Consider the following 27492-nt stretch of genomic DNA (forward strand, 5'->3'; position numbering starts at 1 on the left):
TGGGGAGGGGGCGTGATGGGGAACCGCTGGGGGCCGGGGCAGCAGGCCGGAAATGAGAGTCTGCTGGGTGTTGCCGTTTCCGCGCCATCTGCCTACCGTTAATCTTCACGGACAACGGCCCGGGCCAGCCCGCGCTCCCCCCCCCCCCCCCCCCGGCAGCGCCCGCCCCTCCTCTCACCCCTCAGGATTCTCCCTCGGCCTTAACTTGCCCCCCAAAGGGGTGCAGGGCGTCAGCTAGCGCAGAGGTGCCCGGTTTGTCCGCGGCCAACCCGGCAGGTGTTTGCTAGAGCACAGGCTTGGGAGTCAGAAGGTCGTGGGTTCTAATTCCGCCCCTGCCATTTGTCTGCTGTGTGACCTTGGGCAAGTCACTTCACCTCTCTGGGCCTCAGTTACCTCATCTGTAAAGTGGGGATGGAGACCGTGAGCCCCTTTGGGACGAGGGACTGTGTCCAACCCGATTCGCTTGGATCCACCCCAGCGCTTAGGAGTAGCGCTTGGCACACGATAAGCGCTTAATAAATAGGAGAAGCAGCGTGACTCAGTGGAATGAGCCGGGGCTTGGGAGTCAGAGGCCATGGGTTCTGATGCCGACTCCGCCGCTTAGCAGCTGTGTGACTTTGGGCCAGTCACTTCACTTCTCTGGGCCTCAGCTCCCTCATCTGGAAAATGGGGATTCAGACTGTGAGCCCCACGTGGGACAACCTGATCACCTCGTAGCCCCCCAGCGCTCAGAACAGTGCTTGGCACACAGTGAGCGCTTAAAAAATACCATCATGGTCATTATTGTTATTCCACAGTTATTATTATTATTGTGGGGAAGGGGGAGGCCCCGCCTGACCCTAGCGAGGCTCTGATCCCCTCTCCCGCCGGGGTCACCGGGGCGCCCTCCTCTCTCAGTGCTCCATCCCTGCCAGCCTGGAAGGGGGAGGGAATCCAGGTGGCAGGCCTACCACGGGCCCGGGGGCCCCTCCTTCCCGTGCCAGGGGCATCTTGTGGGGCGAGGCGGGGGAGGCCGTCCGACCCCCTGCTCCTCCCTCCCTCCCTCCCGCCCAGGCCACCAGAAGAAGCTCATGTTGGCGGTGAAGAAGCTGGCCGAGCTGCAGCGGGCCGAGTGCGGCAAGTACGAGGCGGGCACCCTGCGCCGGAGGGCCCCGCCGTCGCCGGACCCCATGGGCATCGAGTCCCCGGCCCCGCCGGAGCCCGCCCCCGCCGACTGCCAGTCGCCCAAGATGGTCACCTTCCAGGACAGCGAGCTGAGCGACGAGCTGCAGGCCGCCCTGACGGTGGGCTCGGGCCCGGGCGAGGGCCCCGACGGGGCGGACCGGGCCGCCAGCCCCCCGCCGGCCCACGGGCCCCGGGCCGGCTCCCTGCGGCGGGAGGGCAGCCTGGGCGGCCGGGCGCGCCACATGAGCAGCTCGCAGGAGCTGCTGGGCGACGGGCCCAAGCCGGCGGGTGGCCCCCTGTCCCGGAGCCAGGAGCACCTGGCCGACGACGGCGGGGGAGCGGCAGGAGGAGGAGGAGCAGGAGGAGGAGCAGGAGCAGGAGCAGGAGGAGGGGGAGGGGGCCCGCCCGTGGGTCCCGCCAAGGACGCCCGGCTCTCGCGGCCCGCCCCGGTCGGGGTCAAGCGGGCCAGCGTGCCCCCGGTGCCCGGCAAACCCCGGCAGTCCTTCCCGCCGGCCGGCGGGGCCTTCACACCTCCGCCCACGCCCAGCAAGCCGAGGCCGGGCTCCCCGCAGGCGGCGGGCGGCGGGCCCCACGGCCCCGCGCCGGCCACGGCCAAGGTCAAGCCCACGCCGCAGCTGCTGCCGGCCCAGGCCGAGCGACCCCTGTCCCCGCGCTCGCTGCCGCAGTCGCCCACCCACCGCGGCTTCGCCTACGTGCTGCCCCAGCCGGCCCCGGAGGGCGAGGCGGGGCCCGGCCCGGTGCCCTCGCCCGGCCCCGGCCCCGGCCCCGGTCCCGGTCCCGGCCCCGGCCCCGTGCCCGTGCTCTGCCTGCCGCCCGCCTCCGGAGGCGACGAGGCCGAGGCCTGGGGCGAGGCCTGGGGGGGCGAGGCGGGGCCCGGGCGGCCCAAGAAGCGGGCCCACAGCCTCAACCGCTACGCGGCGGCGGGCCCCGGGGGAGCGGACGGCCCTCCGGACGGCGGCGATCTGCTGGGCCCGGCCGCGGGGCCCTACGCCACCGTCCAGCGCCGCGTGGGCCGCAGCCACTCGGTGCGGGCGCCGCCGGGCGCCGACCGGAACGTCAACCGCAGCCAGTCCTTCGCCGTGCGGCCCAAGAAGAAGGGCCCCCCGCCGCCGCCGCCCAAGCGCTCCAGCTCGGCCATGCCCAGCGCCGGCCCGGCCGACGAGCCCGGGGGCGACGGCCGGGCCGAGGCCGGGGCCGGGACCGGGACCGGGGCCGGGGCCCGGGCGCAGCGAAGGAGGGCCAGCGACCTGGCCGGGGGCAGCGTGGACACGGGCAGCGCGGGCAGCGTCAAGAGCATCGCGGCCATGCTGGAGCTGTCGTCCATCGGCGGCGGGGCCCGGGCGGCCCGCCGGCCCCTGGGCGGGGGCGGGGGTCAGCCCCCCGACGGCCGCCCGCCGCCCCCCGCCGGCCCCGACCCCGCCCGGGCGGCCGCCGCCCTGGCCGCCGGCAGGCACAAGGACGCCATCGGCCCCGACGGCGAGGTGGTCAACCGGCGGCGCACCCTCAGCGGCCCGGTCACCGGGCTCCTGGCGGCCGCCTCCCGCCGCGGGGAGCCGGGGGCCCGGGGGCCCGAGGCCCCGGCGTCGGGGGGCGGCCCCTCGCCCGAAGAGGGCAGGCCAAGGGCCCGGGGCCCGGCGGGCGAGGCGGGCCCGGCCCCGCGGCCCGGGGAGCTGGGCCGGGTGGAGGCCAGCGCCACGCTCAAAAGGCGGATCCGGGCCAAGCAGGGCCAGCAGGACAGCGTCAAGTTCATCCTCACCGAATCGGACACCGTCAAGCGGCGGCCCAAGGCCAGGGACCGCGACCCCGACGGGCCCGACCCGCCCGCCCTCTCCGTCTACCACAACGGCCCCGGGGCCGGGCCTCCCCGACGGCGCCTGGCCTCCGACACCGACGGCGGCCCCGCCGACCTGCCCCCGCCCCCGCCCCCCGCCGACCTCGAGGCCTCGCCCCCGCCCCCCCCGCCCGACGGCGACGCCAAGAAGCCGGCCAAGCCCCCCGTCTCCCCCAAGCCCGTGCTGGCCCCGCCGGCCCCCTGCACGCTGGGCTCGCCCACCCCCGCCTCCAAGAAGGTGCCGCTCCCCAGCCCCGGCAGCCCAGGTAGGTGCCCACCCGGTGGGGGCCGGGGGCCGGGGGCCGGGGGGTGGGGGGAGCGGGGAGGGAGAGGCCACGGCTGGCCGGGCACCCACACTTTCGGGAGTGGCCGTCGGGGTCCGGTCCCTGGCACCCGCACCTCGTCCTCGACGACACGCACGCCCAGCCCAGGACACCGACCCCCCGCTCCTGGGGATTGGGGAAACGCGCTCCGTTCTCTCACTCGTTCAATAGTGTGGATTGAGCGCTCGCTCTGTGCAGAGCACTGGACTAAGCGCTTGGAATGGACAGTTGGGCCACAGATAGAGACCGTCCCGGCCCGACGACGGGCTCACGGTCTAATCGGGGGAGACAGACGGTCAGAAACGAGACAACATAATCGCGATAAATAGAATCAAGGGGATGGACACCTCATTAACAGAATAAACGGGGGGATAAAAATATAGACCAATGAGCACAGTGCTGAGGGGAGGGGAAGAGAGGGGGGGAGGAGTAGGGGGAAAGGGGGCTTCGCTGAGGGGAGGCGAAGGGGGAAGGGGGAGCAGAGAGGGAGCAGAGGCAGCAGGGGGAAAAGGGGAAGCTCAGTCTGGGAAGGCCTCTTGGAGGAGGTGAGCTCTAAGTAGGGTTTTGAAGAGGGGAAGGGAGTGAGTTTGGCGGAGGGGAGGAGGGAGGGCGTTCCGGGACGGCGGGAGGACGCGGGCCGGGGGTCGACGGCGGGATGGGCGAGAACGGGGGACGGCGAGGAGGCGGGCGGCGGAGGAGCGGAGCGTGCGGGGTGGGCGGTGGAAAGAGAGAAGGGAGGTGAGGTAGGAGGGGGCAAGGGGATGGACCGCCTCGAAGCCCAGAGTGAGAAGTTTTTGTTTCGTGCGGAGGTCGATGGGCAACCACTGGAGGTTTTTAAGGAGGGGAGTGACAGGCCCAGAGCCTTTCTGCAGGAAGAGGATCCGGGCAGCGGAATGAAGAATAGACTGGAGTGGGGAGAGACGGGACGAAGGGAGATCCGAGAGCAGGCTGACACGATAATCCGTGTTCTCCATTGAACGCGGAGCGGGAGCTCCCCCTACGGCCCCCCGGGTGTCCCCGCCCCCGTGGGAGCCTCCCACTGAGGACCGCGACGAGGCCCGTGTTTGGAGGCCGCCGGACTCCTCTTCCCCCACTCCACTCCGGCCCAACCCCAAAGGACTCTGAGAGGATGGGCAGAGAGTTAAGGGGGCGGGGGTCCGTCTGCTTTCCGACCTCAATTCCGAGCTGGGTTCGCTGCGGGGGAGAGGGGGGCGGGCCAATCATTCAGATTGATTGAGCGCTTACTGGGTGCGGAACACTGTACTAAGCGCTTGGGAGAGTATGATGCAACAATCAACAGACACATTCCCTGCCCGCAACGAGCTTAGCGTCTAGAGGCCCAGGAGAGGTAGGAGCCCGGGGAGGGATCTTCCAGAGAAACTGCGTGGCTCAGTGGAAAGAGCCCGGGTTTGGGAGTCAGAGGTCATTCATTCATTCAATAGTATCTATTGAGCGCTTACTATGTGCAGAGCACTGGACTAAGCGCTCGCAATGGACAATTCGCAAACAGAGACGATCCCCGCCCATTGATGGGCTTACAGTCTAATCGGGGGAGGCAGATGGACAAAAACAAGACAACGTAATCACAATATGGCTTCGAATCCCCGCTCTACCACTTGTCGGCTGTGTGACTGTGGGCAAGTCACTGAACTTCTCTGGGCCTCAGTTCCCTCATCTGTAAAATGGGGATGAAGACGGTGAGCCTCACGTGGGCCAACCCGATGACCCTGTAAATCTACCCCAGCGCTTAGAACAGTGCACGTAGTAAGCGCTTAACAAATGCCAACATTATTATTATTATTATTACCCCTGCCATGGCCTGCTGGGTCGCCCATCCTGGTAGGGCTAGGGCATTTTAGGGACAAAGGGTGGAGCTCACTTCTCTCTCTTTCTCTCCCTCCCGGTGTCTCCCGCCCTGGATGTCTCCACCCGTCTCTGGGCTTCCCTCTCCCCGTCCTGTGCAGAGGTGAAGCGCGCCCACGGGACGCCCCCACCGGTGTCCCCCAAGCCAGCCCCGCCCCCCACGGCCCCCAAGCCGGTCAAACCCCACGCGGTCCTCCAATCCGTCAGCACCACCCCGACGCCCAGCCCGTCCCCGGCCCGGCAACCGGTGCCGGCCATCAAGCCGGCCAGCACCCCGCCCTCCCTCTGTGCCAGCCCTGCCAAGCCCCTGTCGCCCGGGGGCCTCCCGCAGCAGGTGCCCACGAAGCCGCCCCGCGCCTCCGTGGCCGGGCCTTCGGCCGAAGGCGGCCCCAGCGATAGCGTCCAACAGAAGCTGGAGGAGACCAGCGCGTCCCTGGCCGCTGCCCTGCAGGCTGTAGAGGAGAAGATCAAGCAGGAGGATGGACAGGCGGCCGAGTGAGTATTTGGCCCCGGCCGGGGGAGGTCGATGCCTTGGACGCCCCCAGCCAGATTACTGTTCGGACCCCGTGGTCGCTGCAGAGGGTTGTCGTGGCTCAGTGGAAAGAGCACGGGTTTGGGAGGCGGAGGACGTGGGTTCTAATTCCGGCCCCGCCACTCGTCTGCTGTGTGACCTTGGGGAAGCCACTTCACTTCTCTGGGCCTCAGAGTTACCTCCTGGGTAAAACGGGGCTTAAGACGGTGAGCCCCAGGTGGGACAACCTGATGACCTCGTGTCTACCCCAGCGCTCAGAACAGTGCTCGGTACAGAGTAAGCACTTAAGAAATACCATAATTATTATTATTTTGACGTCCGGGATCATTCATTCACTCAATCGTATTTACTGCGTGCTTACTGTGTGCAGAGCACTGGACTGAGCGCTCGGAATGTACAATTCGGCAACAGATAAGAGACAATCCCTGCCCAACAACCGGCTGGGGAGGGGGGGGCCTTCTCCAACGCCCCACAGTGGGAGTAGGACGGGCGTTGGGGTGGGGGCAGATGCCCGGGCCCCACCCTGGGCAATACCTAGGCACTCGGGAAGGCACGGGAACCGCCGCTCAGTCCTGAGGGAGAGGAGAGCTGGGTGAATCATCCCCATTTTTCAGGGGAGGAAACCGAGGCCCAGGGGAGCTAGTGCCTTGCCCGAGGTCATGCAGCGGGCCAGCGGTGGAGTCGGAATTGGAAACCGGGGGCCCTAGCTCGCAGCCCCCGGGGTTCCTCCGGCCGGGCACGTTGCCTCTTCCCACCCGCCCGTGGGTGGCCCACTGTGGATTTCCAGGCCTGGAGACCTGGGGGGTCGGCTTGGGAGCCGGGAGGGGGCCGGGGAGGGCAGCCCCTCACCGCCCCTCCGTCCCTCCCAGTGCCGCGGCCGGAACCAAGAGCGCGGGCAGCATCCTGGACGACATAGGCAGCATGTTCGACGTCCTGGCCGACCAGCTGGACGCTATGTTGGAGTGAGTGCAGCGTGGGAGCCCGCGACCTCAGGACCGCGCGCGGACCTCACCCTGCCGCCCCGTCTCCCTCCCTCCCTCCCTCCCACGTCTCCGTCGTCTCCCCCGTCTCCCGCACGGCCCGGTCCACCCCGCCCCGCTCCCCGGCCACGTGCAAGAAGATGATTTATCTCAGGAGGACACCTGGCCTCCGGGGTTGGGGGGAGTGCGGGGCGACCCACGGCTCCCACGAACACGTGGCCCCGCGGGGAGCGAGGCCCGAGTCAACGGGCCCACCTGAGGGTCTCCCGGCCCAGCGTCCGGGAGCAGCTCCGCCGACCTCCCTCTAGGAGACCCTCGGGCCCAGGGCTGGGGGCCGTGAGGACCTGGGTCCCGGCGTCAGTCTTGCGATGTCGGGAGGTGGGGTCCCCCTTCCCACTCACCCGCTCCGGGAGCCGGGCCGAGGCCTCGGCGGCGGGGGGGAGAGGGGGCTGCGCCCGGGCCGGGAATGGGGACCGGGGTCCGACGGAGGCAGGATTTGGGCGCCGGACCAGGGGGACACTGGAGTCTGAGGGAAGGAGGCCGGCGGGGGCAGCTGGGCCTGGACCCGCAACTGGCACCCACATCCTCCGGCCCAGCCCCTGCTGCCTGCCTACCCGCCCGGGGCCCCGGAGGGAAGGGGGGTGGGAGTGTGGGGCAAGTGGCGGCCCCCTGCTCTGCCACCGGTAAAGGAGGGGGATGGGGCGTGACTCCCCCCCCCCCCCAATCTCCTCCCTTGACCCCCGGACCCCCCTGCTCCATCGTCTCCCTCCCCACCCCCTCGACCCCAGAAACAAGCACAAGTCCCAGCAGGGCGGCAGGGGACTGTCTGGCTTCTCCACCGTTTCAGTCCAAGGGCTCCGGTCACCGGCCTCTCGGCCGAGTGACCACTTTGCGGCGTCTTCAGGGGCCCGTTTGACTTCTCTGCCCCCGCTTCTGCCCTCCCTCTCTTCCCTGGAGCCCTTCTCTCCGGCCCCAGCCCAGCCCCAGCCCCCACCCAGCATGGCCCTCCCGGGAGTCAGAGCGGGGCTGTGGAGGAGGCCTGAGGCCAGCACCCCCTGGAAGGGGTGGGGTTAAGGGCTTCTGGGGCAAGATGGCGAGCCCGTGGAAGGAAGAGGCAGAGGCTAGCGGGCAGGGGGGTGCGGGATTGAGAGCTGGGGTTAGGGAGGGGTCCATGTGGAGGCAGGCCTGTGCCCCCTCTCCCTGGCATGGGGACAACGGGGGACACCTCAGTTCTTGGGGTGGGGGCGGCAGCAGGGTTGGATGGAGGGGGGTGGGGGAGCCCCCCACAACCCCCCCAGGACCAGTGGGTCAGGGAAGGGTGGTCCTAGCCCTATAACTCCTCAAGGACCCCCTCCCCTCCTCACCGCCACAGAGCACAGCACTCCTGAAACACAGCACAGGCCCTGTTCCAGACAGGGGAGAGAGGATGCTGTGGTGGAGCTCCTCCACTCCACCATCTCTATCTCCAAACTGGCTCGGCCCTGACCCCGGCCCCCCAGCCCGGCTCTGGAGCAGCTCTCCCCCATCCCCCCACCCCAGCGGCCCCTCCTTCAGGCCCGCTTCCCGACAACCGAGCACAAGTGGGCTAAGGCCTGAGCCCTGTGGCTGACGGGAGCTGGGCCCGGGCGAGAGGGGGCTTCCCCCGCCCTGAAGGCCGGGAGCCGCTACGGACCTAGAGAGCAGTAGCAGAGTATTAATTTATTGCAAGAGCTGAGGCCCAGCTCCAGAAAGGTAGAACTGTTCACTTTAACAGATAATATATTTAAAGAAAGAAATACTATGGAGTCCTATAGAGAAGCATTTTTAAGAGTCAAGAGGAAACTGGATTTTCGCTCGAGGCAAAAGCCCGTGAGCCTGTCCGTCCGTGGCCAGGACCGTTTCTCCGGGAGCACAAAGAGGAGGTGCCCGAGCCCCTCCACGGGCAGAGCCCAAGGGCAGCTCCGGCCCCTCGCCCGGCAGTATTAGGAAGGGCAGGATGGACGGTGCCGGTTCTCGATGTCTCGCCCGGGGTGTCTGCCCCGGGGTCTGAGGTGTGGGGGTGGGGTGGGAGGGAACGTGTGTGCGTGTATGTGTGCGTGGGTGTACGCTGAAACCGCCCCGCCCCTCCCTCTCTGTGGCTATCTCCTGCACAAACTCAGTCGCCCCGGCTCCGTTCGGGTCTCGGCCAAGGCCTGTGTCCGTGGTTTGAAACAGTGTCGCCGTGTGTGGTCCTCGCTCCTAGAGCAGCACTGACTGACGCGTGTGTGTGTGTGTGAGCGTGTGAGTTTGTGTGCGCGTGCGCCCGTGGGCGGGGGTGGGGGGTGCTCCTCCATCCTTGTGTCCGGCACAACGTGGAAACGACAAGAGGAGAGAAAGAGCATGAACATAGGCGCTGTAGAGAAAGACGTATCTAGACCCCATCCAGAGAGGCCGCCGTGATGGATCTATACATATATATATATATCTCTATTTTTTTTATGATTACGTTCTGGAATCTACTGTAACCCCATCCCGTCCCTGCGATGCGTCTGGTGCTTTTTCCATGCTGACCTGTGCTCTCGCCTCCCCCTGGATTATTATCAGAATCGTGGATGGTCTGTGGTGCCGATACCCAATCTATTAAGTCTGGCAACCAATATCGAAAAAAAAGATGGAAATAAAAAATAAAATAACAAAAAGAGAGAGAGAGAGAGAGACCGAACTGGGCCAGCCCCCACTCCTTCTCATGCTGACCGTCAGGGAAAACGGTTGGGTTTTCTTCGCCGAGAGCCGGGCGGCCATTACCAGGGGCCGCCGTCCCCAGTATGGGAAGCAGCGTGGCCTTGTGGAAAGATCACGGGCCAGAGAGTCAGAAGGTCATGGGTTCTAATCCCGCCTCCACCACTTTTCTGGGTGTGCTCTAGAGCAAGTCGCTTCACTTCTCTGTGCTTCGGTTACCTCATCTGTAAAAGGGGGATCGAGACTGTGAGGACAGGCACTGTGTCCAACTCGATTTGCTTCTATCCACCCCCAGTGCTTAGTGTAGTGTCTGGCACATAGTAAGTGCTGAACGAACACCAGCGTTAATAATAACAACCGTGGTATTAAGTGCTTAGAATGGGCTGAGCACTGGGCTAAGCGTGGGGATAGAGTTACCCCCGTCTCCCTGCCAGAAATCACAAGCGAAAGCTGGCCGTCCAAGGGCCTACTTCTCCACCCCTGACCTTGCCTGCTTCCCATCGTGGCGCCTCATGGTTGGGGGGGACAGGGGACAGGGGAGGGGTGACCCAGATTCGAGTGGCTCTGGCCCCCGGAATCACTGACCCGCCTCCACAGGATCCGCTCAGCTTTTATTGTCAACAAAGAAATCATCAAATCTATATTACAATCTTAAAAACCGTAGAAAACGTGAGTAAAAAGCGACAGAGGCGTCTCCCAGGAGGGGTGAGCCGGGGCCCGTGGAGGCTGCTGCAGCAGCTTGGTCTGCGGGTCTGAGGGCGAGTCTGGCCTAAAAATCGTACCTGGCTCCTGGCACCGCTGGCGCAGGTGGGCCCCGGGGGCAGGTTGCTCCTGGGGGTGGGGGGGAGAAGGGGCGGGGGCCGAGCCCGGAGGGCTCCCCGTCCGGGGTCGGGCACATCTGTGCCCGTGATGATGCCCGCGCCCCCAACTATCCCTCAGCAACTTCAAGTGGGTACTCACTGGCCGCCTGGCCCGACCCAGCAGCACCAGGCCAGAGTCCACAGGGGGCAGTTAAGCACGGGGTAACCGGGTGCTGGGACGGGAGATGCCAGCCTGGGGCAGGAGTGGCAGGCTAGGAGCCTGTGCAGGCGGCAGGTGAGGAGAGGCCGGGGGCAACCAGGCCCGTGGCATGATTGGGCTCAGTCACCGGAGTGGGTGTGTCTGGAGTGGAAATTCAGAAGAGCTGCCCGGGCTGCAATGGGCAGGGGAGCAGCCAGGGCCACAACAGTGCTCAGCCTGAGCCCCAGGGCATGGTGTTTAGAAATCCGGGGGAGCTGCCCAAGTTGCAGTGGGTGGGCGGGTAGCCAGGCCCACAGCGGGGCCCATGTCCGGCCCCAGGTTAGTGTGTTTAATCTAAAGACTGGGGAGATCGGCCCAGGCCGCAGCGGGTGGGCGGGCGACCGGGCCCACAGTAGTGTCCAGGCCCAGTCCTGGGCTGGGGTATCTGGAATGGAGATCCGGGAGAGCCGCCCGGGCTGCAGTGGGCGGGTGGGCGGCCAAGCCCAGAACGGTACCCAGGGACAGCACTGGGCCACGGTATCTGGAGCGGAGATCTGGGAGAGATGCCCAGGCTGCAGCAGGTAGGCAGGCCCACGGCAACGCCCGGGCCCAGTCCCAGGCCGGGGCGTCTGAGGTGGAGATCCGGGAGAGCCACCCAGGCTGCAGCAGGTGGACGGGTGGGCAGGCGGGTGGGTGGTGGCCAGGCCCACAGTGGCGGAGCTCGGTGGGTGGGTGCAAGGGGCCAGCCTGCCCTCGCTCCTCAGCAGGTCCAGACCTGGGGAGGGTCCCGGGATAAGTGGACGGTTCTGTGACCCCTGCCTCCTCGGGACACAGCTCTTCCATCCCCCGGCCGGCAGCCGCTGCCCTTCGCCTCCACTCGGGGCTTCTCGGGGCCCCAGGGGTGGGCTGCTGGGGCCACCTCAACCCAGCCATGGCTCCTCCAAGAGTCTGGCCTGGGCCCGGGCCCCCTAGACCCGGCAGAGCCATACAACCCCACCCCTGGGGCCTGCGCCACCTTCTCCGGCCCCGCACCTTAAAAAGGTCCTTTGGCTTCCAAGCCCCCACCTGGGGACTGCCCGGTGAACTTTGGCCCAGCAGCACACCGTCTGCTTGGGATGCCGCCCCCAGACCTTGACCGCCCTCCCCCCGCCCCTCAGCCCGGGGCCCGAGCCCACCCCCGCCCCCGGGTCCAGGGCTGCCCGGTGCCCGGCCGGATCGCGGGGTTTGGCGTGTGGGCACCTCTCGGGACCACCGACCTTGACGGTGCTGTCCACGGCCCCAGAAAAGAGCCGTCCGCGGGAGACGGCCAGGGCCGTGACGCTGCCTTGGTGGCGCAGGAGGGTCTGGGTGCAGATCATGTTGTCCATGCTCCAGACCTAAGGTGAGAGTCGGCGGGGAGGGGACGTGAGCGTGGCCAGATCCCCGCAGAGAGACCCGGTCCCGGGGCCCGCCCCCCAGCCGGCACGCACCCGGAGGGACCGGTCGTAAGAGGCGCTGAAGACTTTGGTCTGGTCCGGCGTGGAGATGACCGCCAGGGCATACACAGTGCCTACGTGGCCCGTCAGCGTCCGCACCTGCTCTTTCGAGTCGATATCCCACACCTGGAGGAGGCCAGAGAGGGGGTCGGCACCGCTGGGGGCGGGAGGGGCGGTGACGGCGGAACTCCAAACCCCAACCGAACTCCACCCTGGGGCAGATGAGTGTCCCGTGCAAGAGGGGCGGGGCTGTCTCAGGGGGAGGGTCCTACATGAATGAGGTTCTCGTAGGTGCCGCAGACGATGTGGTGGTTGGTGACGGCGATGGAGTAGACGCTCCCTCCCGACGTCTGCAGCACGTGGACGCACTCCAGGGTCCGCATGTCCCAGATCTGTGGTCCAGTGGGCGGTCAGCACCAGGCCAGTTCACGACTGCCGGGTCCACGGGGCTCCTGCGAGGAGCTCCGCGCCTCCCGGCTTGTGAACGTCAGCCCTCCCCCCACACATCGCCCCCCCCCCCCACCCGGCCCCAGTCCCCTGCCACCGACTCAGCGGCCGGACCTTGATTGTCTGGTAGGAGCCGCTGTAGAGGTGGTTCTGGGAGGCCACCAGGGCTCGCACCCAGTGATTCAGGCCCGTCAGCTCCTTCTTCAGCTTCAGCTCGGTCCCCACGATGTCCCACACCTGCAAGCCCCGAGGAAGCGCTGACGGAACCCAGGGGGAGGGTTCAACCTCGACCACTGCCTCCTCAGTGCCCACTGGACGCTCCAAGAGCCCCGTGGCAGTGCTGGACCCCTCCCCTATGGTGTTGTATGCCCGCAGCAGAGCCGCCCCCATCCCCTTGGGTGACATTATTGTCACCTCGCCCCCATCCTCCCTCCCCATCACCAGAGGAGGGCTGTCTCCCTCCCCCCCAACTACTCCCTGTCCTTTGAGCCGGTCCCGGGGCAGGGAGCCAGCTGAGCCTTTGGTTTGAAAAGTGGAACCAATCTAAATTTGACTCCCCAGGAGAGAGAATGTAATAATAATAATAATAAAAAAAAGACAACACTGGTATTTTTATCGCTGTGTGCCAAGCACTGTGCTAAATACCAGAGTGGATAAAATCAGATCAGTCACAGTCCCTGCCCCATAGAGGCTCACTGACTAACAGGGAGAGAGAATGGACATTTGATCCCTAGTTACAGAGGAGGAAACTGAGGCCTAGAGAAGGGAAGTGACTTGTCCAGCGTCACACAGAAGGCGGGTGGCAGGTCCTCTGACTGCCAGGCGCCGGACACTTGCCCTGAGGCCGCACTGCTTTTTTGGATAGGAATCAGCATCTACAGGCTTCTTACCCAAGGACCTGGGTCAGCTCTGACCCTTCGATCCCGCTAGACAGCAGGGGTTGCCCTCCACTCGCTCCATCCTTCCCCGCCCTTTTCTGCTCCATTTCTCCCAGATCCCCTCACCGTCCCCAAGCTTCCCTGTTCCACAGACATCAGAGCCTGTACCTCGGAATAGCCGGGTTCGATTCCAGCTCTGCCCCGACCAGCTGTGTGACCCTGGACAAGGCATTCAGCCTCTGCGGGCCTCATCAGTGAAACAGAGATGATGACCCCCGCACTACTTCTCGTCACGGGGGATGTTGGGAGGGTAAAACGAGATCATTTTCGGTGGGCCAGAGCTTGAGAGAGATAAAAGGGCCATATTCACCTTGCTCCCTCCGGCTCTCCCTAGCTGAGGGGGGCAGTCTTTCCCGCCAGACTGGAAGCTCCCGGAAGGCGGGGCCTGCGGGCCTAGTGCTGCCGCTATCTCCCAAGCACAGAGAACGGTGCTGCACCCTCAGCTGGCCGGCTGTGGCACCGAGCGTGAGCCGCCTGAGTGGTGCCTGGGGGGTCCAGAGCGAGCCCTCTCCCTCCCCGGGCCGCCGAGGCGGTGAGAACCGGCAGGTACCTTGATGGCTTTGAGGGAGCCGCTGAAGAGCAGGTTGTGGGAGGAGACCAGGGTGCAAACGGGGTTGTCGTGAGCTCGGATCGTGTTGACCTTCTGCAGGTTCTGGATGTCCCAAACCTGGGGTGGGGACAGAGGGGAGGGGTGCACATCAGTGACGGGAGACCGGGACGGGGTGGAAGAAGCTCCATGTTGGGAGGCTGGAGGGGCTCCGGGGCACCCTTTGGGGTTGGAGGCCCGGGAGGGTGGAGGGGTTTGTTGGGGGTGGGGGCCTGGGGTGGGGTGGGGGATGCTCAGTGCTCAAAGCTGAGGAAGAGGACGGCTCCCCAGTCAGTCGGTCAATGATATTTATTGCAGCGTGGCTCAGTGGAAGAAGCACGGGCCTGGGAGGTGAGGACGTGGGTTCTAATCCCAGCTCCTCCACTTGTCTGCTGTGTGACCTTGGGCAAGCCACTTCACTTCTCTGTGCCTCAGTTACCTCATCTGTAAAATGGGGATGAAGACTATGAGTCCCACGTGGGACAACCCAATTACCTCATACCTACCCCAGCGCCTGGAACAGTGCTCGGTACATAGTAAGCACTTAACAAACACCATAATTATTATTATTATTTACTGATCACTTACTGTGTGCAGAGCCCTGTACTAGGCGCTTGGGAGAGTACAACAGAACAATAAACAGGCACGGTCCCTACCCAAAATGAGCATATAGTCTAGAGGACTGCCGATGATGGGGGCCTGGGAGTGGGGGTGCTCGTTGGGGTGGGGGACACACTGGGGGTGGGAGACCGAGAGACGGGGGGTGGGTTGTGGGGAGGTCTCATTGGCGATGGGGGCCCAGGAATGGAGGGCACTAGAGGATTAAACCAGATGGGCATTCTGCTGGGCTCTGCCTTCCCTGAGACTCTCCCCCAGCGCCAACTGAGCTTAGCTGCTTCTGCCTCACCTTCCCACCCAGATGGGCTTCTGCCAGCCCTGTCCCTGAGGCATGTCCCCTTTCCTGGGGTACTGCGTGGGGGGCCTGGAGCCAAAGAGCTCAGCCAAGGGGGTGGGGGAGGAGGGGCCTGGGGGCCCGGCCCGGTCTCTGCGACAAAGGGGACATCCGGGACCCTCAGGTCACAGGCCCGCTCCCCACCCCCACGTCAGAGAGGGAGAATGGACAGAGCAGCCTGGATCGAAGCCGCCTGCACCACTGCATCCCACTGTGTCTCAGGGGGCAGGGCGAGCAGAACCTGGGGCTTCCAAGCTCAGCCACGTGGCTGAAGTCTGAGCCCCCTCCCGCTGCCCCGGGGCCTCCCGTCGGCACTCACAATGATGGTGCAGTCTGCCGACCCGCTGTACAGCTTGCACCTGTGGAGACGGGAGAAGAGACCAGAATTGGGGATGGGGTGACACCATCTACGGGCTCCAAGAGGAGGGACTATCTCCGGCAGTGAGGTGTGTGTGGGGAGGATACTGCCGGCGGTGAGGCGGAAAGGAGGACACCGCCGGCAGCGAGGTGTGGGGGGGGACACGACACTGACGGCAACGAGGTTGGTTGGGGACAACAGCCGCCCGTTCGCCCTTCTTCTCTCTGCTCACCCCCCTCCCTTCCCCTCAGAACCCCTCCCCTCTGTCCTGTCTGGCAGTGGGGCGGGGGGTCCCCGGCCCGGACTCACCCCTGGATGCAGAGGGCCAGCACGATGCCATCGTGCCCCTCCAGAGTTTTCTGGCACTTGTATGTGGTGCAGGTGTCCCAGACCTGGAGGGAGGCACCAGGATGGGGGATGGAGGCAAGGTGAGGAGAGAGGCAGCTTAGGGGGAGATGTAGGTTGTGGAGGATGATGTAGGTTGTGGCATGCAGAGATGCAGGCCGGGGCTGCAGTCGGACACGGGCTGGGGGTGGGGGCCAGGGCACCTTGGGGAGGAGTCCTGCACTTCCTCCAGCCCCCAAGACAGAACAGGACAGGAATGGACCCCCAGAGACCCCAGCCCTGCAGCTCCAGGCCCATGTGGGAGAGGGAGGAAGCCCTGGGGCCCAAGGTGTCATCCCCACAACCCGGTCCCGGCGCAGGGTCCACCGCCAGGGGCCCCAGGGCTCCCCACCTTGATGGTCTTGTCGGAGGAGCCGCTGAACAGCAGGTCTCCCATGGAGCAGACACACAGGCACCAGACTGGGCCCTGGTGGCCCACGAAGGTGCCCTTGCACTTGAAGATCTGCTGCGGGTCGTAGGCTGAGGGGAGAGTCGCCCGTGTGAGATCGGGGCGTCCTGCTGCCGGCCGGCACCCTCCGGCTTGTCCCTCCCTCAGGGGTTTGGGCCGTGCTGGTCCCTCCCACGGGCTTCCCACACAGACACCGTCACCCCCTCGGCTTCTCCATCTAGTGCACGACGGGACCACCGTCTGGGGGGCGGGCACAATGGGGAAGGGCTTTGGTCAGGAGAGGGGGGCACGGGGAGGCTGCTGTCAGGGGAAGAGGTGTGGTCAGGGGCGGGAGGGAGGCGCACAAAGGCGCCATGGTCAGGAGAGGAGGGCACGAGGGGGCCGCTCTCAGGGGAGGGGTCATGGTCAGGAGAGGGGGGCAGTGGGGACCCCCAAGGTGGAGCTCCGACCGCACTCACATCCCAGGATCCCCATGTTCAGGCGGGCATTGATGTGTGACAGCTCATCCTGCAAGACCACAATGGAGGCGGGGAGTCAGCCCATGGAAGGGTGGTCATCGGGGGGACGGGGTAGGTGGGCCGGGGCCTGTGACTCACCTCTCACCCCTGTCTGTCCAGGAGGGAGGACCCAGCACCCCAGGAGCACCAACCCCATCCCTCTGGCCCCCAGACCGCGATGATGCCCGGGCTTAAGGCTCACCAGAACGAGCGGCCAAAGCGCCAGGCCTGACTGCCCGGAAACCAACACGAATGGGAGTGGGCATGCACGCACGCGTGCATACACGCACACATACACATATATACACACACGTCCCCCTTCTGCACCCCCTGGAGGACCGGGCATGAACGCGTGCGCACACACACGATGCGGCCCCAAGTCTCACGTTGAGCATAGACGCATCCCTCCGGAACTCCATGAGATCCTCGCTGAGTTTGCTCTGGTTCTCATCCAGCACATCTGGAAAGAGAGATTCATTCTGCGGTCACGCTGGTGGGGTCACGCTGAGGCATGGCAGGATCACACACCATCCTGATCAGGCCACAGGAAACCCCACCCCCAAACTCCTAGAACGCCCCTTCCTGCTCAGGCCAGGCTCCCACCAATGGCTGACCCCAAAATGCACCCTGATAAACTACCACCATTTGCAGAAGGCTAAGGTGGGCATCCAAGGCAAAGCCCCAATGAGATGCCAGGGCTGGACAGTCTCCCCTATTCAGGTGGTAGCTCCCTGAGGGCAAGGCATGAGACCTGTGCTACTATTGCATCTCCCCAGGAGGCAGTCAGTACATACAATTTCTATTATTATTATGGTATTTGTTAAGCACTTACTAGGTGCCAAGCACTGTTCTAAGCACTGGGGCAGATGCAACATAGGTTGGACACAGCCCCTGCCCCACGTGAGGCTCACAGTCTTAGTAAGAGGGAGAACGGGTATTTAATCTCTATTTTACAGATGGGGAAACAGGTAGAGAGAAGTGACTTGCTTAGGGTCACATAGCATATAGCAAATATTACCCTTTTTATTTGGTTAATGAGGTATACATTCCCTTGACTCTATTTATCGTGATTATGTTGTCTTGTTTATGTCCGTCTGCCTCCCCCGATAAGACTGTGAGCCCATCATTGGGCAGGGATTGTCTCTATCTGTTGCCGAATGGTACATTCCGAGCGCTTAGTACAGTGCTCTGCATGTAGTAAGCGCTCAATAAATACTATTGAATGAATAGGAGACAACTGGCAGAGTGGAGATTAGAACTTAGGATCTTCTGACTCCCAGGCCTATGGCATTTCTACAAGGTCACGCTGCTTATCATGCTACTGTTATGTCTCTCCAAGCTCTAAGTACAGCACACCGCACCCAGGGGGCATTCGGTATAATTATTATTACTGATATTATTATTATTGCTATTATGCATTTGTTAAGCGCTCGCAATGTGTCAAGCACTGTTCTAAGTGCCAGGGTAGATAATGACATCGGGCACCTTAGCCCACATGGGGCTCACAGTCAGGTAGGAGGGAGAATTGAATACCCATTTTACAGATGATACAAAAGAAGCACAGAGGACTAAAGTGACTTGCCCAAGGCCACACAGCAGGGAATAGGCAGCGTGGAATTAGAACCCGGGTCTTGTGATTCCCAGGCCTGAGCTATCTGCACTAGGCCACACTGCTAATTATTGCTGCTGATGCAACTCCCCGTGAGCTAAGTACAGGACACTGTCCCTAATACACACCATGACTCATGCTACCGTTGCTCTCCCCTAGGCGTTCAGTACATCAGACTCCACCCTAGGCACTCGGTACATATCATGACTACTGACACCGTTGTCCCCTCCCAAGTATCCACTGCCCACCATTCCCCTTTTGGCTCCTGGCCAGAGGTCTTCAGGAGGGCCGGAGTCGGACGCCCCCTGTCCCCTCGGGGCTGCCTTCAGGCCGAAGCAGGTGGGTGGGTGGGCGTGGGGCGTATGGGACATGTGGGGTGTCCCTCTCACCAAACTTGAGCTCCAGGTTCTTCTCGAGCTGGTCGATCTTCTCGGACAGCTTGCCAAGCATGGAGCGCAGGAAGGCAATCTCTTGGTCCTTCTGAGCCATGGCCACTTGCATCTCGTGGAACCGATCGTCCGTCTGCTGCAGGAAATCTTTCAGGCCCTCGAACTTGCACACCTCCAGGTGCGTCTCGTAGGTATCTTGGTTACCTATAAACACACACCTGGGGGGCGAGGAGGTGGGTGGGGTCGACGGACGGAGGGAACCTTGCGGTGCTGGATGCAGATTCCCACCGGCTCCGTGCCTGCTTCAAGAAATCTCTCCAGCTTCCCCGAGGACCCCCCCAGGGTGACCTCCCGGGTCAGAAGATTTCGGGGGTGTGATCCGAGGCAGGGAGGTCAGAAGGAGCATGGCCCGGGTGGGGAGGTCAGAGGAAGGAGGGTATGGCCCAGGGAAGTCAAAGGGTTTGTCATGGGGTGGGGAGGTCGAGGAGTAGGGGTATGGTCCAAGGAGATCGGGGGTGTGGCATGGGATGGAGACTGGGGGAAGGGAGTATGGCCCAGTAAGGTCAGGGGAAGAAGGTGTGGGGGGGTGTGGTGAGGGGTGGGGAGGTCAGAAGACTAGGTGGGGTATGGCCTGGGCGGTGAGGGGTGTGAGTGTGGCATGGGGTGGAGAGGTCAGGAGAGAGGGTATGATGTGGGGAGGGTGGGAGCGTGTGTGACATAGGGTGGGGAGGGAGTGGCACAGGGAAGTCGGGAGAGGGGATATGGCCTAGGGTTGGGGGGTGAGATGTGGCATGGGGAGGGGAGGTGTGGTGAGGGGAGGGGAGGTGTGGCATGGGGAGGAGACGGGGAGGGACGGGGAGGTCGGGGCAGCCTATCACTCACCCGTATTTGGAGTGAGGACACTTGATGTGCTCACACTCCTTCAAATGGGCGTCCAGGTTCATCTTGAGGAGTGGGGGGCAGCTGGGGTTGTTGGGGCAACGTACGGGGCGGTAGTCGCAGCTGCCCTCATGGTCTCTGTGGACACGCAGACACAAAGCGGGCCGGCCCACGACGGTCACCCCCTGGGGCGGTCACCCCCGGGGGCGCCCTGGGGCCCCATCCCCATCCCGCCCAGGGGACGGAGAGTACTCACTTGCGGGCGCTGAGCTTGATGGTGAACGGGCAGCCCCGGGGGTCCACCTCGAAGGCCGCGGAGGGCTTTCCCGTGGTGGCCGGGCGGCAGCCGTACTTGCAGTGGATGAACAGCTCTCCGATCTGCTCCGCAACTGCGATGTTGTTGACCACCACGGTCAACTTGGCATTGTCCACGGGGCACTTCTCTGGGCGTGAGAGCGAGCAGGCAGGTGAACCAGAGGGTCCGGAGGGCACGGGGGGCGCTGACCCCCTCCACCCCACCCCCGGGCCCGCCACCTACCAGATTTTAAGGCACATCTCCGACAGAACGTGTGCTGCGGATGCAAGGAGGAAGCTCAGTCAGTGACCTCGGGCTGACCGCGGATGGATGGCGCGGAGACGGGTGGGCCTCGCTGCTCTCTCTGCCGTCCCCTTGGCCCCGCTCGCTGCCCGTCATGCATCCCGTCACTTCCTCCCAGCTGCAACTGCCTGTGGCATCGGTCTCCCTCCCCACCACCCCAGACAGGAAGCTCCAGGAGGGAGGAAGCTACTGACTTTATTTTCCTCCCCCATGTGCTCAATATGGTGCTCTGCACAGAGTAGACAGGAAACTTCCTGAGGGCAGGGGTGGTGTCTATTAACTAATAATTATTATGGCACTTGTGAAGCACTTACTATATGCCAAGCACTGTTCTAAGCACTGGGGTAGTTACAAGTTAATCAGGTTGGACACAGTCCCTGACCCACTTGGGGCTCTCACTCTTAATCCTCATTTTACAGATGAGGTAACTGAGGCTTAGAGAAGTTAAGTGACTTGCCCAAGGCGTCACAAGAGACACATGGCAGAACCGGGATAAGAACCTAGGTCCTTCTGACTCCCAGGCCCGTGCTCTAGCCACTAAGCCATGCTGCTTCTCAACTGTGTTGTCTTCTGCCAAGTGCTCCGTACTATGCTCTGCACAGAGTTGACTGTAAGCTCCTTGACGGCAGGGACTGTGTTTAATATTACTGCCTTCTTTCAAGCACTGTGTATGGTGCTCTGCACAACAGTAGATCGGAAGCTCTTTGAAAGAAAAGATCATGCCTACTAATTTTACTATCCTCTCCCCAGTGCTCAGGACAGCGCTCTCTCCACACAGGAAGCACTCAACAAATACTGTCCATCGACTGACTGATAGGCTCAGATGGTGTGGCTGTGAGGTCACACTGGGCCATAGGGGCTTTGGTTTTGGATCCCCAGATGCCTTGTCCCTGAAGCTTCTGCGGTGGGAGAACCCTGCCCCTACTCCTTTCACCCAGGGGAGGATCAAGTGAGAAGGTATGCCTTTCTGCCCGATGTCGAGATCGGACTTCTTCCAGACGGGAAGCCGACTCCATCCCAGAGATGTCTGTTCCGCTGCGGCTTCAGTGGAGCCGATCCCCGGGTAGGGGAGAAGCTGTCCATCACCTTGCCCCTTCTTATCTCACCTCCCTTCTCTCCTTCTCCACCCCAGCCCGTACACTCTGCTCCTCTGGTGCTTACTCACTGTGCCTCGATCTCGCCTGTCCCGCTGTTGACCCTTGCCCCAGGTCCTACTTCTGGCCTGGAATACCCTTCCTCCTCAAATGTGCCAAACAATCACTCTTCACCCTCTTCAAAGCCCTACTGAAGGCACACCTCCTCCAAGAGGTCTTCCCAGACTAAGCCCCCCTTTTCCTCGGCTCCCCTCCCTTCTGCATCACCTCGATTCGCTCCCTTTGCCCTTCCCCCCTCTCCCCGTCCCACAGCACATATATATATGTATATATCTATAATTCTATTTATACTGATGCCTGTTTACTTGTTTTGATGTCTGTCTTCCCCATTCTAAACTGTAAGCCTGGTGTGGACAGAGATTCTCTTTATTGCTGAATTGCACTTTTCCAAGCACTTTGTACAGGGCTCTGCACACAGTAAGTGCTCAATAAATATGATCGAATGAATTAATGAATGAGTGGCTACCTTGGTGTCCAGCCATCACCCCTCTGTCCCGGGATGGACCCCCACTCCCCGCCCCCAGGGTGGCTTCTCCCCGATGCCACCAGATAGAAGACTCACCCCAGTGTTCAAGGCCGCGCTCTCTGCACACAGGACACACTCAACAAATACTGTCCATCGACTGACTGACTGGTAGGCTCGGACGGTGTGGCTGTGGAGTCACACTGGACCATAGGGATTTTGCTTTTGGATCCCCAGATGGTTTGTCCCTGAAGCTTCTGCGGTGGGAGAACCCTGCCCTTATTTTTTTCACCCGGGGGGGGATGAAGTGAGAAGGTATGCCTTTCTGCCCCATGTCAAGATCGGACTTCTTCCAGAAGGGAAGCCGACTCCATCCCAGAGAGGTTTGCTCCACTGTGGCTTCAATGGAGCCGATCCCCGGGTAGGGGAGAAGCTGTCCATCACCTTGCTCCTCCCTTCTCTCCTTCTCCACCCCAGCCCGTACACTCCATTCTTCTGGTGCTTTCTCACTGTGCCTCAATCTCGCCTGTCCCGCTGTTGACCCCTGCCCCAGGTCCTACATCTGGCCTGGAATACCCTTCCTCCTCAAATGTGCCAAACAATCACTCTTCTCCCCCTTCAAAGCCCTACTTAAGGAGCACCTCCTCCAAAAGGTCTTCCCAGACTAAGCCCCCCTTTTTCTCAGCTCCCCCTCCCTTCTGCGTCACCTCGAATCACCCCTTCCCCCCACCTCCGCCCTTCACCCCTCTCCCCGTTCCACAGCACTTATGTATACATCTTTAATTCTATTTATTTATATTGATACCTGTTTATTGGTTTTGATGTCTGTCTCCCCCATTCTAGACTGTAAGCCTGCTGTGGGCAGGGATTCTCTCTATTGCTGAATTGTACTCTTCCAAGAGCACAGTACGGTGCTCTGCACAGAGTAAGTGCTCAATAAATACGAATGAATGAATGAGTGGCTACCTCTCTGTCCTGCCATCAACCCTCTGCCCTGGGATGGACCACCCCCTCCCACCCCAAGGGCGGCTTCTCTCCGACGCCCCCAGATGGAAGACTTACCCCACAGATGGTGATCACGGGGTCCTTAAACACACTACAGCACAGCTGACAACACAGCTTCACGGACGGTTGCTCCGCAAACACCAAGGGCTCCTGGGCGGGTGCGGAGGGAGAGGCGAGGGTTAAATTCAAACCTCCCCAGATCCCCCCTTGACCCCAGGGCCAAGGCTCACCGCCACCACCCAAGGAGGGGCTCCTCCCAGGCAGCTGAAACATTTGCCCATCACAAAGGCAGTTTGCTGCATTGACAGATTGGGAAACTGCACCAGAAGCAAGATTTACTTGCCTGCCTTCAGAGAGCTGCCAGTCTAGAGGAGTCAGGAGAACCAGGATTCTTAACAGAGGAAGAGGGAGCCAAGCACTTATATTCTACTCCCCCAAGGCCTTAGTACAGTGCTTGGTACACAGTAATAATAATAATAATTATTATTATAATAATGATGGTATTTGTTCAATGCTTACTATGTGCCAGGCACTGTACTAAGCACAGAGGTGGATACAGGCAAATTGAGTTGGACAGAGTCCCTGTCCCATGTGGGGCTCGCAGTCTCGGTAAGTGCTCAATAAATACGACTGAATGAATTAACAGATACCACACCATGGTTAGCATTATTCATAGCTTTCCCGCCCTCTCTCTTCCCTCCCTGACCACCACCTTCAGCCACTCAATTTCCTAATGGATACTTTCCCAATGCTTCCAAACATGCCCATATATCCCCATCCTAAAAAGAAAAAACTGCCTTGACCCCATGACTCCCTCCAGTTATTGCCCCACCTCCCTCTTATCATTCCTCTCCAAACCCATTGAACAAATTGTCTACACCCACTGCCTCCACTTCCTCTCCTCCAATTCTCTCCTTGACCCTCTTCAAACTAACTTCTGCCCCCTTCATTCCACGGAAACTGCCCTCTCTAAGGTCACCAATGATCCCCTTCTCGCCAAACCCAATGGCCTTTACTCCGTCCTACTCCTTCTCGACCTCTCAGCTGCCTTTGACACTGTCGACTGCCCCCTTTTCCTGGAAACATCAATCCATCAATCAACTGTATTTACTGAGTGCTTATTATGTGCAGAGCACTGTACTAAGCACTTGGGAGAATACAATATAACAGAGTTGGTAGACACATTTCCTGTCCACAATGAGCTTACAGTCTAGAAGGGGAGACAGACATTCATGTAAACAAATTACAGATATGGATATGCATACTGAACGGAGAAGTGAATGAAGCAAGCAAACGAGGGTGACACAGAAGGGAGTGGGAGAAGGGGAAACGAGGGCTTAGTCAGGGAAGGCCTCTTGGAGGAGATGTGCCTTCAAGAAGGCTTTGATGATGGGGAGGGTAATTGTCGGCTATGAAGAGGGAGGGCGATCCGGGCCAGAGGCAGGACTGTGGCTGTCCTCTCCTAATTCTCCTAGCTCTCTGGCCATGCCTTCTCAGTCTTTTTCGCAGGTTCCTCTTCTGACCCTCTAACTGTGGAGATGCTTCAAGGCTCAGCTCTGGGTCCCCTACTCCTCTCCATCTACACCGATTCTCTTGGAGAATCCATTCACTCCCATGGCTTCAACTGCCATCTCTATGCGGATGTTTCCCCAAATCTACCTCTCCAGCCCCGACTTCTCTCCTCTGCAGTCTCGCATTTCCTCCTGTTTACAGGATATCTCTACTTGGGTGTCCCGCCGTCACCTCAAACTTAAACACGTCCAAAACATAACTCTCATCTTCCCATCTAAAACCTGTCCTCCCCCTGACTGTCCCATCGCTCTAGACAGCACCATCCTCTCCGTCTCACAGGTCCATAACCTTGGCATTATCCTCGAATCAGCTTTCTTATTCAACCCACATACCCAATCTGTTGCCAGATCTTGTCGGTTTTACCTTCACAACATTCCTCTCCATTCAAAATGCTACTACACTGATTCAAGCACGTTTCCTACCCTGACCTCCCTTGTCTCTTGTCTCTCCCCACCCCAGTCCATACTTCACTCTCCTACCCAGCTTGCTTTTCTACAAAAGCATTCAATCTACATCTCCCCACTCTTTAGGGACCTCCGGTGGCTACCCATCCATGTCAGTATCAAACAAACTCTTTCTCATCGGCTTTAAAGCCCTCAATCGCCTTGCCCCTTCCTACCTTAACTTTCTGATCTTCTACCAAAACACAGCCCGCACCCCTCACTCTCTAAGGCCAACGTCCTTACGTCTGATCTACCTCACCGCTGTCTTCTCGCTCACATCTTCCCTCTGGGCTGAAACTCTTCCACATCGTACAACAGACCACCACTCTCCCCACCTTCAAAGTCCTATTAAAATTATATGTCCTTCAAGAGGGCTTCCCTGACTACTCCCTCTCAAATATATTTATTGAGTGCTTACTGTGTGCACAGCAGTGTTCTGAGCACTTGGAAAAGTACAAAAGAACAAAGTTGATAAACACAGTCCCTGCCCACAAGGAGTTTACCAATTAGAGTGGAGACAGACATTCAAATAAATTCAATAAATTCAAATAAGCGCTGTGAGGCAGAGGGTGGGGTGACTATCGAGTGCTTAAAAGGTACAGAGCCAAGTTTGAGGGCAACACAGAAAGGAGAGAGAGGAGAGGAAAAGATGCAATTTTAATAAGACTTTGAAAATGGGGAGAGTGATGGTCTGTCGGATAGGAAAGGGGAGGGCATTCTAGACCGGAGGCAGGATGTGGGTGAGGGGTCAACGGCGAGACAGAGGAGATTGTGGTACAGTGAGGAGGTTGGTGTTAGAAGAGTGAAGTGAAGGTGCTGGGTTGTAGCAGGAAATCAGTGAGGCAAGACAGGAGGGAGCAAGGTGTTTGAGTATTTTAAATCCAAAGATGAGGAGTTCCTGTTTGATTTGGACGTGGATGGGCAACCACTGGAGGTTCTTGAGGAACGGGGAAACCCGGACTGACATTTATTTTTCATTTTGTTTAATTTTTAAGTAAATAATCTGGGCAGCAGAGCGAATATGGACTAGAGAGGGGAGAGACTAGAGGCAGGGAGGTTGGCAAGGAGCTGATGCGGTAATCGAGGCGGGATACAACACATCCTTCGATCAGCATAGTAGCATTTTGGATGGAGAGGAAAGGGCAGATTTTAACCATGCTGTGAATTGGTGGATTTGGTGGCAGATTGAATATGTGGGTTGAATGAAAGAGATGAGTCAGGAGAATGCCAAGGTCGTGGGCTTGAGAGGCAGGAGGGTGGTGGTGCTATCTACAGTGATGGGAAAGTCACGGGGAAGACAAGGTTGGGTGGGAAGATGAGGAGTTCTGTTTTGGACATGTTAAATTTGAGGTGCCAGCTACGCACTTGAATCTGTGCCCTTAAGTATTTGATATTCACCCCACCCTCAGCCCCAGAGCACTTATGTACAGATCCATAATTTATTTTAATATCTGGCTCCCCCTCTAGACTGGGCAGGGAGCGTGACTACCAACTCTGATGTGTTGTATTCATTCAATTTCATTCAATCGTACTTGTTGAGCGCTTACTGTGTGCAGAGCACTGCACCAAGCGCTTACTTTCCCTAGTGCTTAGTACAGTACTCTGCACATAGTGGGTGCTCAATAAATACCACTGGTTGATTAAAAACCTTCCCTGATCAATAACTCCCAAGTAATAACAACAAGAACTGTGGTATTTGTGAAACACTTACTATATGCCAAGGGCCGGGATAGATACGGTTAATCAGGTCAGCCACAGTCCCAGTCCCATACTGGGGTCACAGTCCAAATAGGACAGAAAACAGGCATTAAAGCTCCATTTTACAGACGAGGAAACTGAGGCCCAGAGCAGTGAAAATATCTGGTCTAAGTCACAGAGCAGGGCAGTTCAGAGCCGGGACTAGAGCCCAGGTCTTCCAACTCCCATCCTTGGGCTGTTTCCACTAGGCCACATAGATCACGTCAACTCCAAGTCCCCCTTATTTTTTTATGGTATTTGTTAAGCTCTTACTATGTGCCAGGCACTGTACTAAGCGCTGGGGTAGATACAAGTTAATTAGGTTGGATTAGACTGGGAGCTCGTCATTGGGCAGGGATTGTCTCTATCTGTTGCTGAATTGTACATTCCAAGCGCTTAGTACAGTGCTCTGCACATAGTAAGTGCTCAATAAATACTATTGAATGAATGAATCAATGACAAAATATCTGTCCCACGTAGGTCTCTCGGTCTTAACCCCCCATTTCATAGATGAAGTAACTGAGGCACGGAGAAGTGCAGTGACTTGCGCAAGGTCACACAGCAGGTATATGACCCAGTATTTCTGGATTTCATTTTATTCCTGTCTTCAGCACTTCTGCTTACATGGATAATTTATTTGCCTATTGTTCACACACTCATCTGCCTAATCCATTACGCACGCAGCTCTTTTCCTCCTGACATGCCTGGACTATTTCTTCCTCCTACTTCCACTCTTTGGTGGTCACTGGCTGCCCTCGGGCTCCTCCACTAGACTGTAAGCTGCTTGTGCCCAACCTCTCCCCACGTCCCGATCTTGCTATTGCCTGGCTGGGGTTTTGCATTTTGCACATGCCCCGTAAATGACACTGATTGACTGATCAATAAATGACACTGACGGACCGATCGGTCAATAGATACGGTCAACAGATTGATCGATCCCATCTCCTGACCTCTGTCTGCTCAGCAGCGCTCAGTTCAGTGCTCGGTGGCGCCCGGTTCAGTGCTCGGTACGCAGGGGGCCGCCGATGGCTACCATCGGCTGACTGGTGGATGAGGGTCCAGGGAAGTCAGAGAAGCAGCATGGCTCAGTGGAAAGAGCCCGGGCTTAGGAGTCAGAGGTCATGGGTTCTAATCCCGGCTCTGCCACCTGTCAGCTCTGTGACTTTGGGCAAGTCACTTCACTTCTC

The 27492-nt window shown here is 60.4% G+C and overlaps 2 protein-coding genes across 7 annotated transcripts in view; one reads left to right on the plus strand and one right to left on the minus strand.

Moving 5' to 3' along the window:
- The window catches only part of CASKIN1 (CASK interacting protein 1), a 66170-nt gene extending 58783 nt beyond the window's left edge, over positions 1 to 7387 (plus strand). For all 4 annotated transcript variants that reach the window (XM_029058497.1, XM_029058501.1, XM_029058500.1 and 1 more), the window contains 3 exons: positions 1054 to 3282; positions 5304 to 5697; positions 6604 to 7387. In XM_029058497.1, coding sequence (XP_028914330.1) covers positions 1054 to 3282; positions 5304 to 5697; positions 6604 to 6700 — 2720 coding nt within the window. In that variant the 3' untranslated portion in view covers positions 6701 to 7387. The remainder of the gene's footprint in view (positions 1 to 1053; positions 3283 to 5303; positions 5698 to 6603) is intronic.
- A 2614-nt stretch (positions 7388 to 10001) lies between these two features.
- The window catches only part of TRAF7 (TNF receptor associated factor 7), a 34829-nt gene continuing 17338 nt past the window's right edge, over positions 10002 to 27492 (minus strand). For all 3 annotated transcript variants that reach the window (XM_029058264.2, XM_029058266.2, XM_029058265.2), the window contains exons 6-21: positions 22611 to 22703; positions 19872 to 19905; positions 19590 to 19776; positions 19337 to 19471; positions 18455 to 18672; positions 16843 to 16916; positions 16418 to 16466; positions 15903 to 16030; positions 15476 to 15558; positions 15128 to 15167; positions 13821 to 13937; positions 12447 to 12569; positions 12158 to 12277; positions 11880 to 12011; positions 11667 to 11786; positions 10002 to 11185 (exon numbers count right to left, since the gene is read on the minus strand). In XM_029058264.2, coding sequence (XP_028914097.1) covers positions 11171 to 11185; positions 11667 to 11786; positions 11880 to 12011; positions 12158 to 12277; positions 12447 to 12569; positions 13821 to 13937; positions 15128 to 15167; positions 15476 to 15558; positions 15903 to 16030; positions 16418 to 16466; positions 16843 to 16916; positions 18455 to 18672; positions 19337 to 19471; positions 19590 to 19776; positions 19872 to 19905; positions 22611 to 22703 — 1668 coding nt within the window. In that variant the 3' untranslated portion in view covers positions 10002 to 11170. The remainder of the gene's footprint in view (positions 11186 to 11666; positions 11787 to 11879; positions 12012 to 12157; positions 12278 to 12446; positions 12570 to 13820; positions 13938 to 15127; positions 15168 to 15475; positions 15559 to 15902; positions 16031 to 16417; positions 16467 to 16842; positions 16917 to 18454; positions 18673 to 19336; positions 19472 to 19589; positions 19777 to 19871; positions 19906 to 22610; positions 22704 to 27492) is intronic.

The sequence above is a fragment of the Ornithorhynchus anatinus genome, chromosome 2 (assembly GCF_004115215.2).
Source record: "Ornithorhynchus anatinus isolate Pmale09 chromosome 2, mOrnAna1.pri.v4, whole genome shotgun sequence".
NCBI classification, from domain to species: Eukaryota; Metazoa; Chordata; class Mammalia; order Monotremata; family Ornithorhynchidae; genus Ornithorhynchus; species Ornithorhynchus anatinus.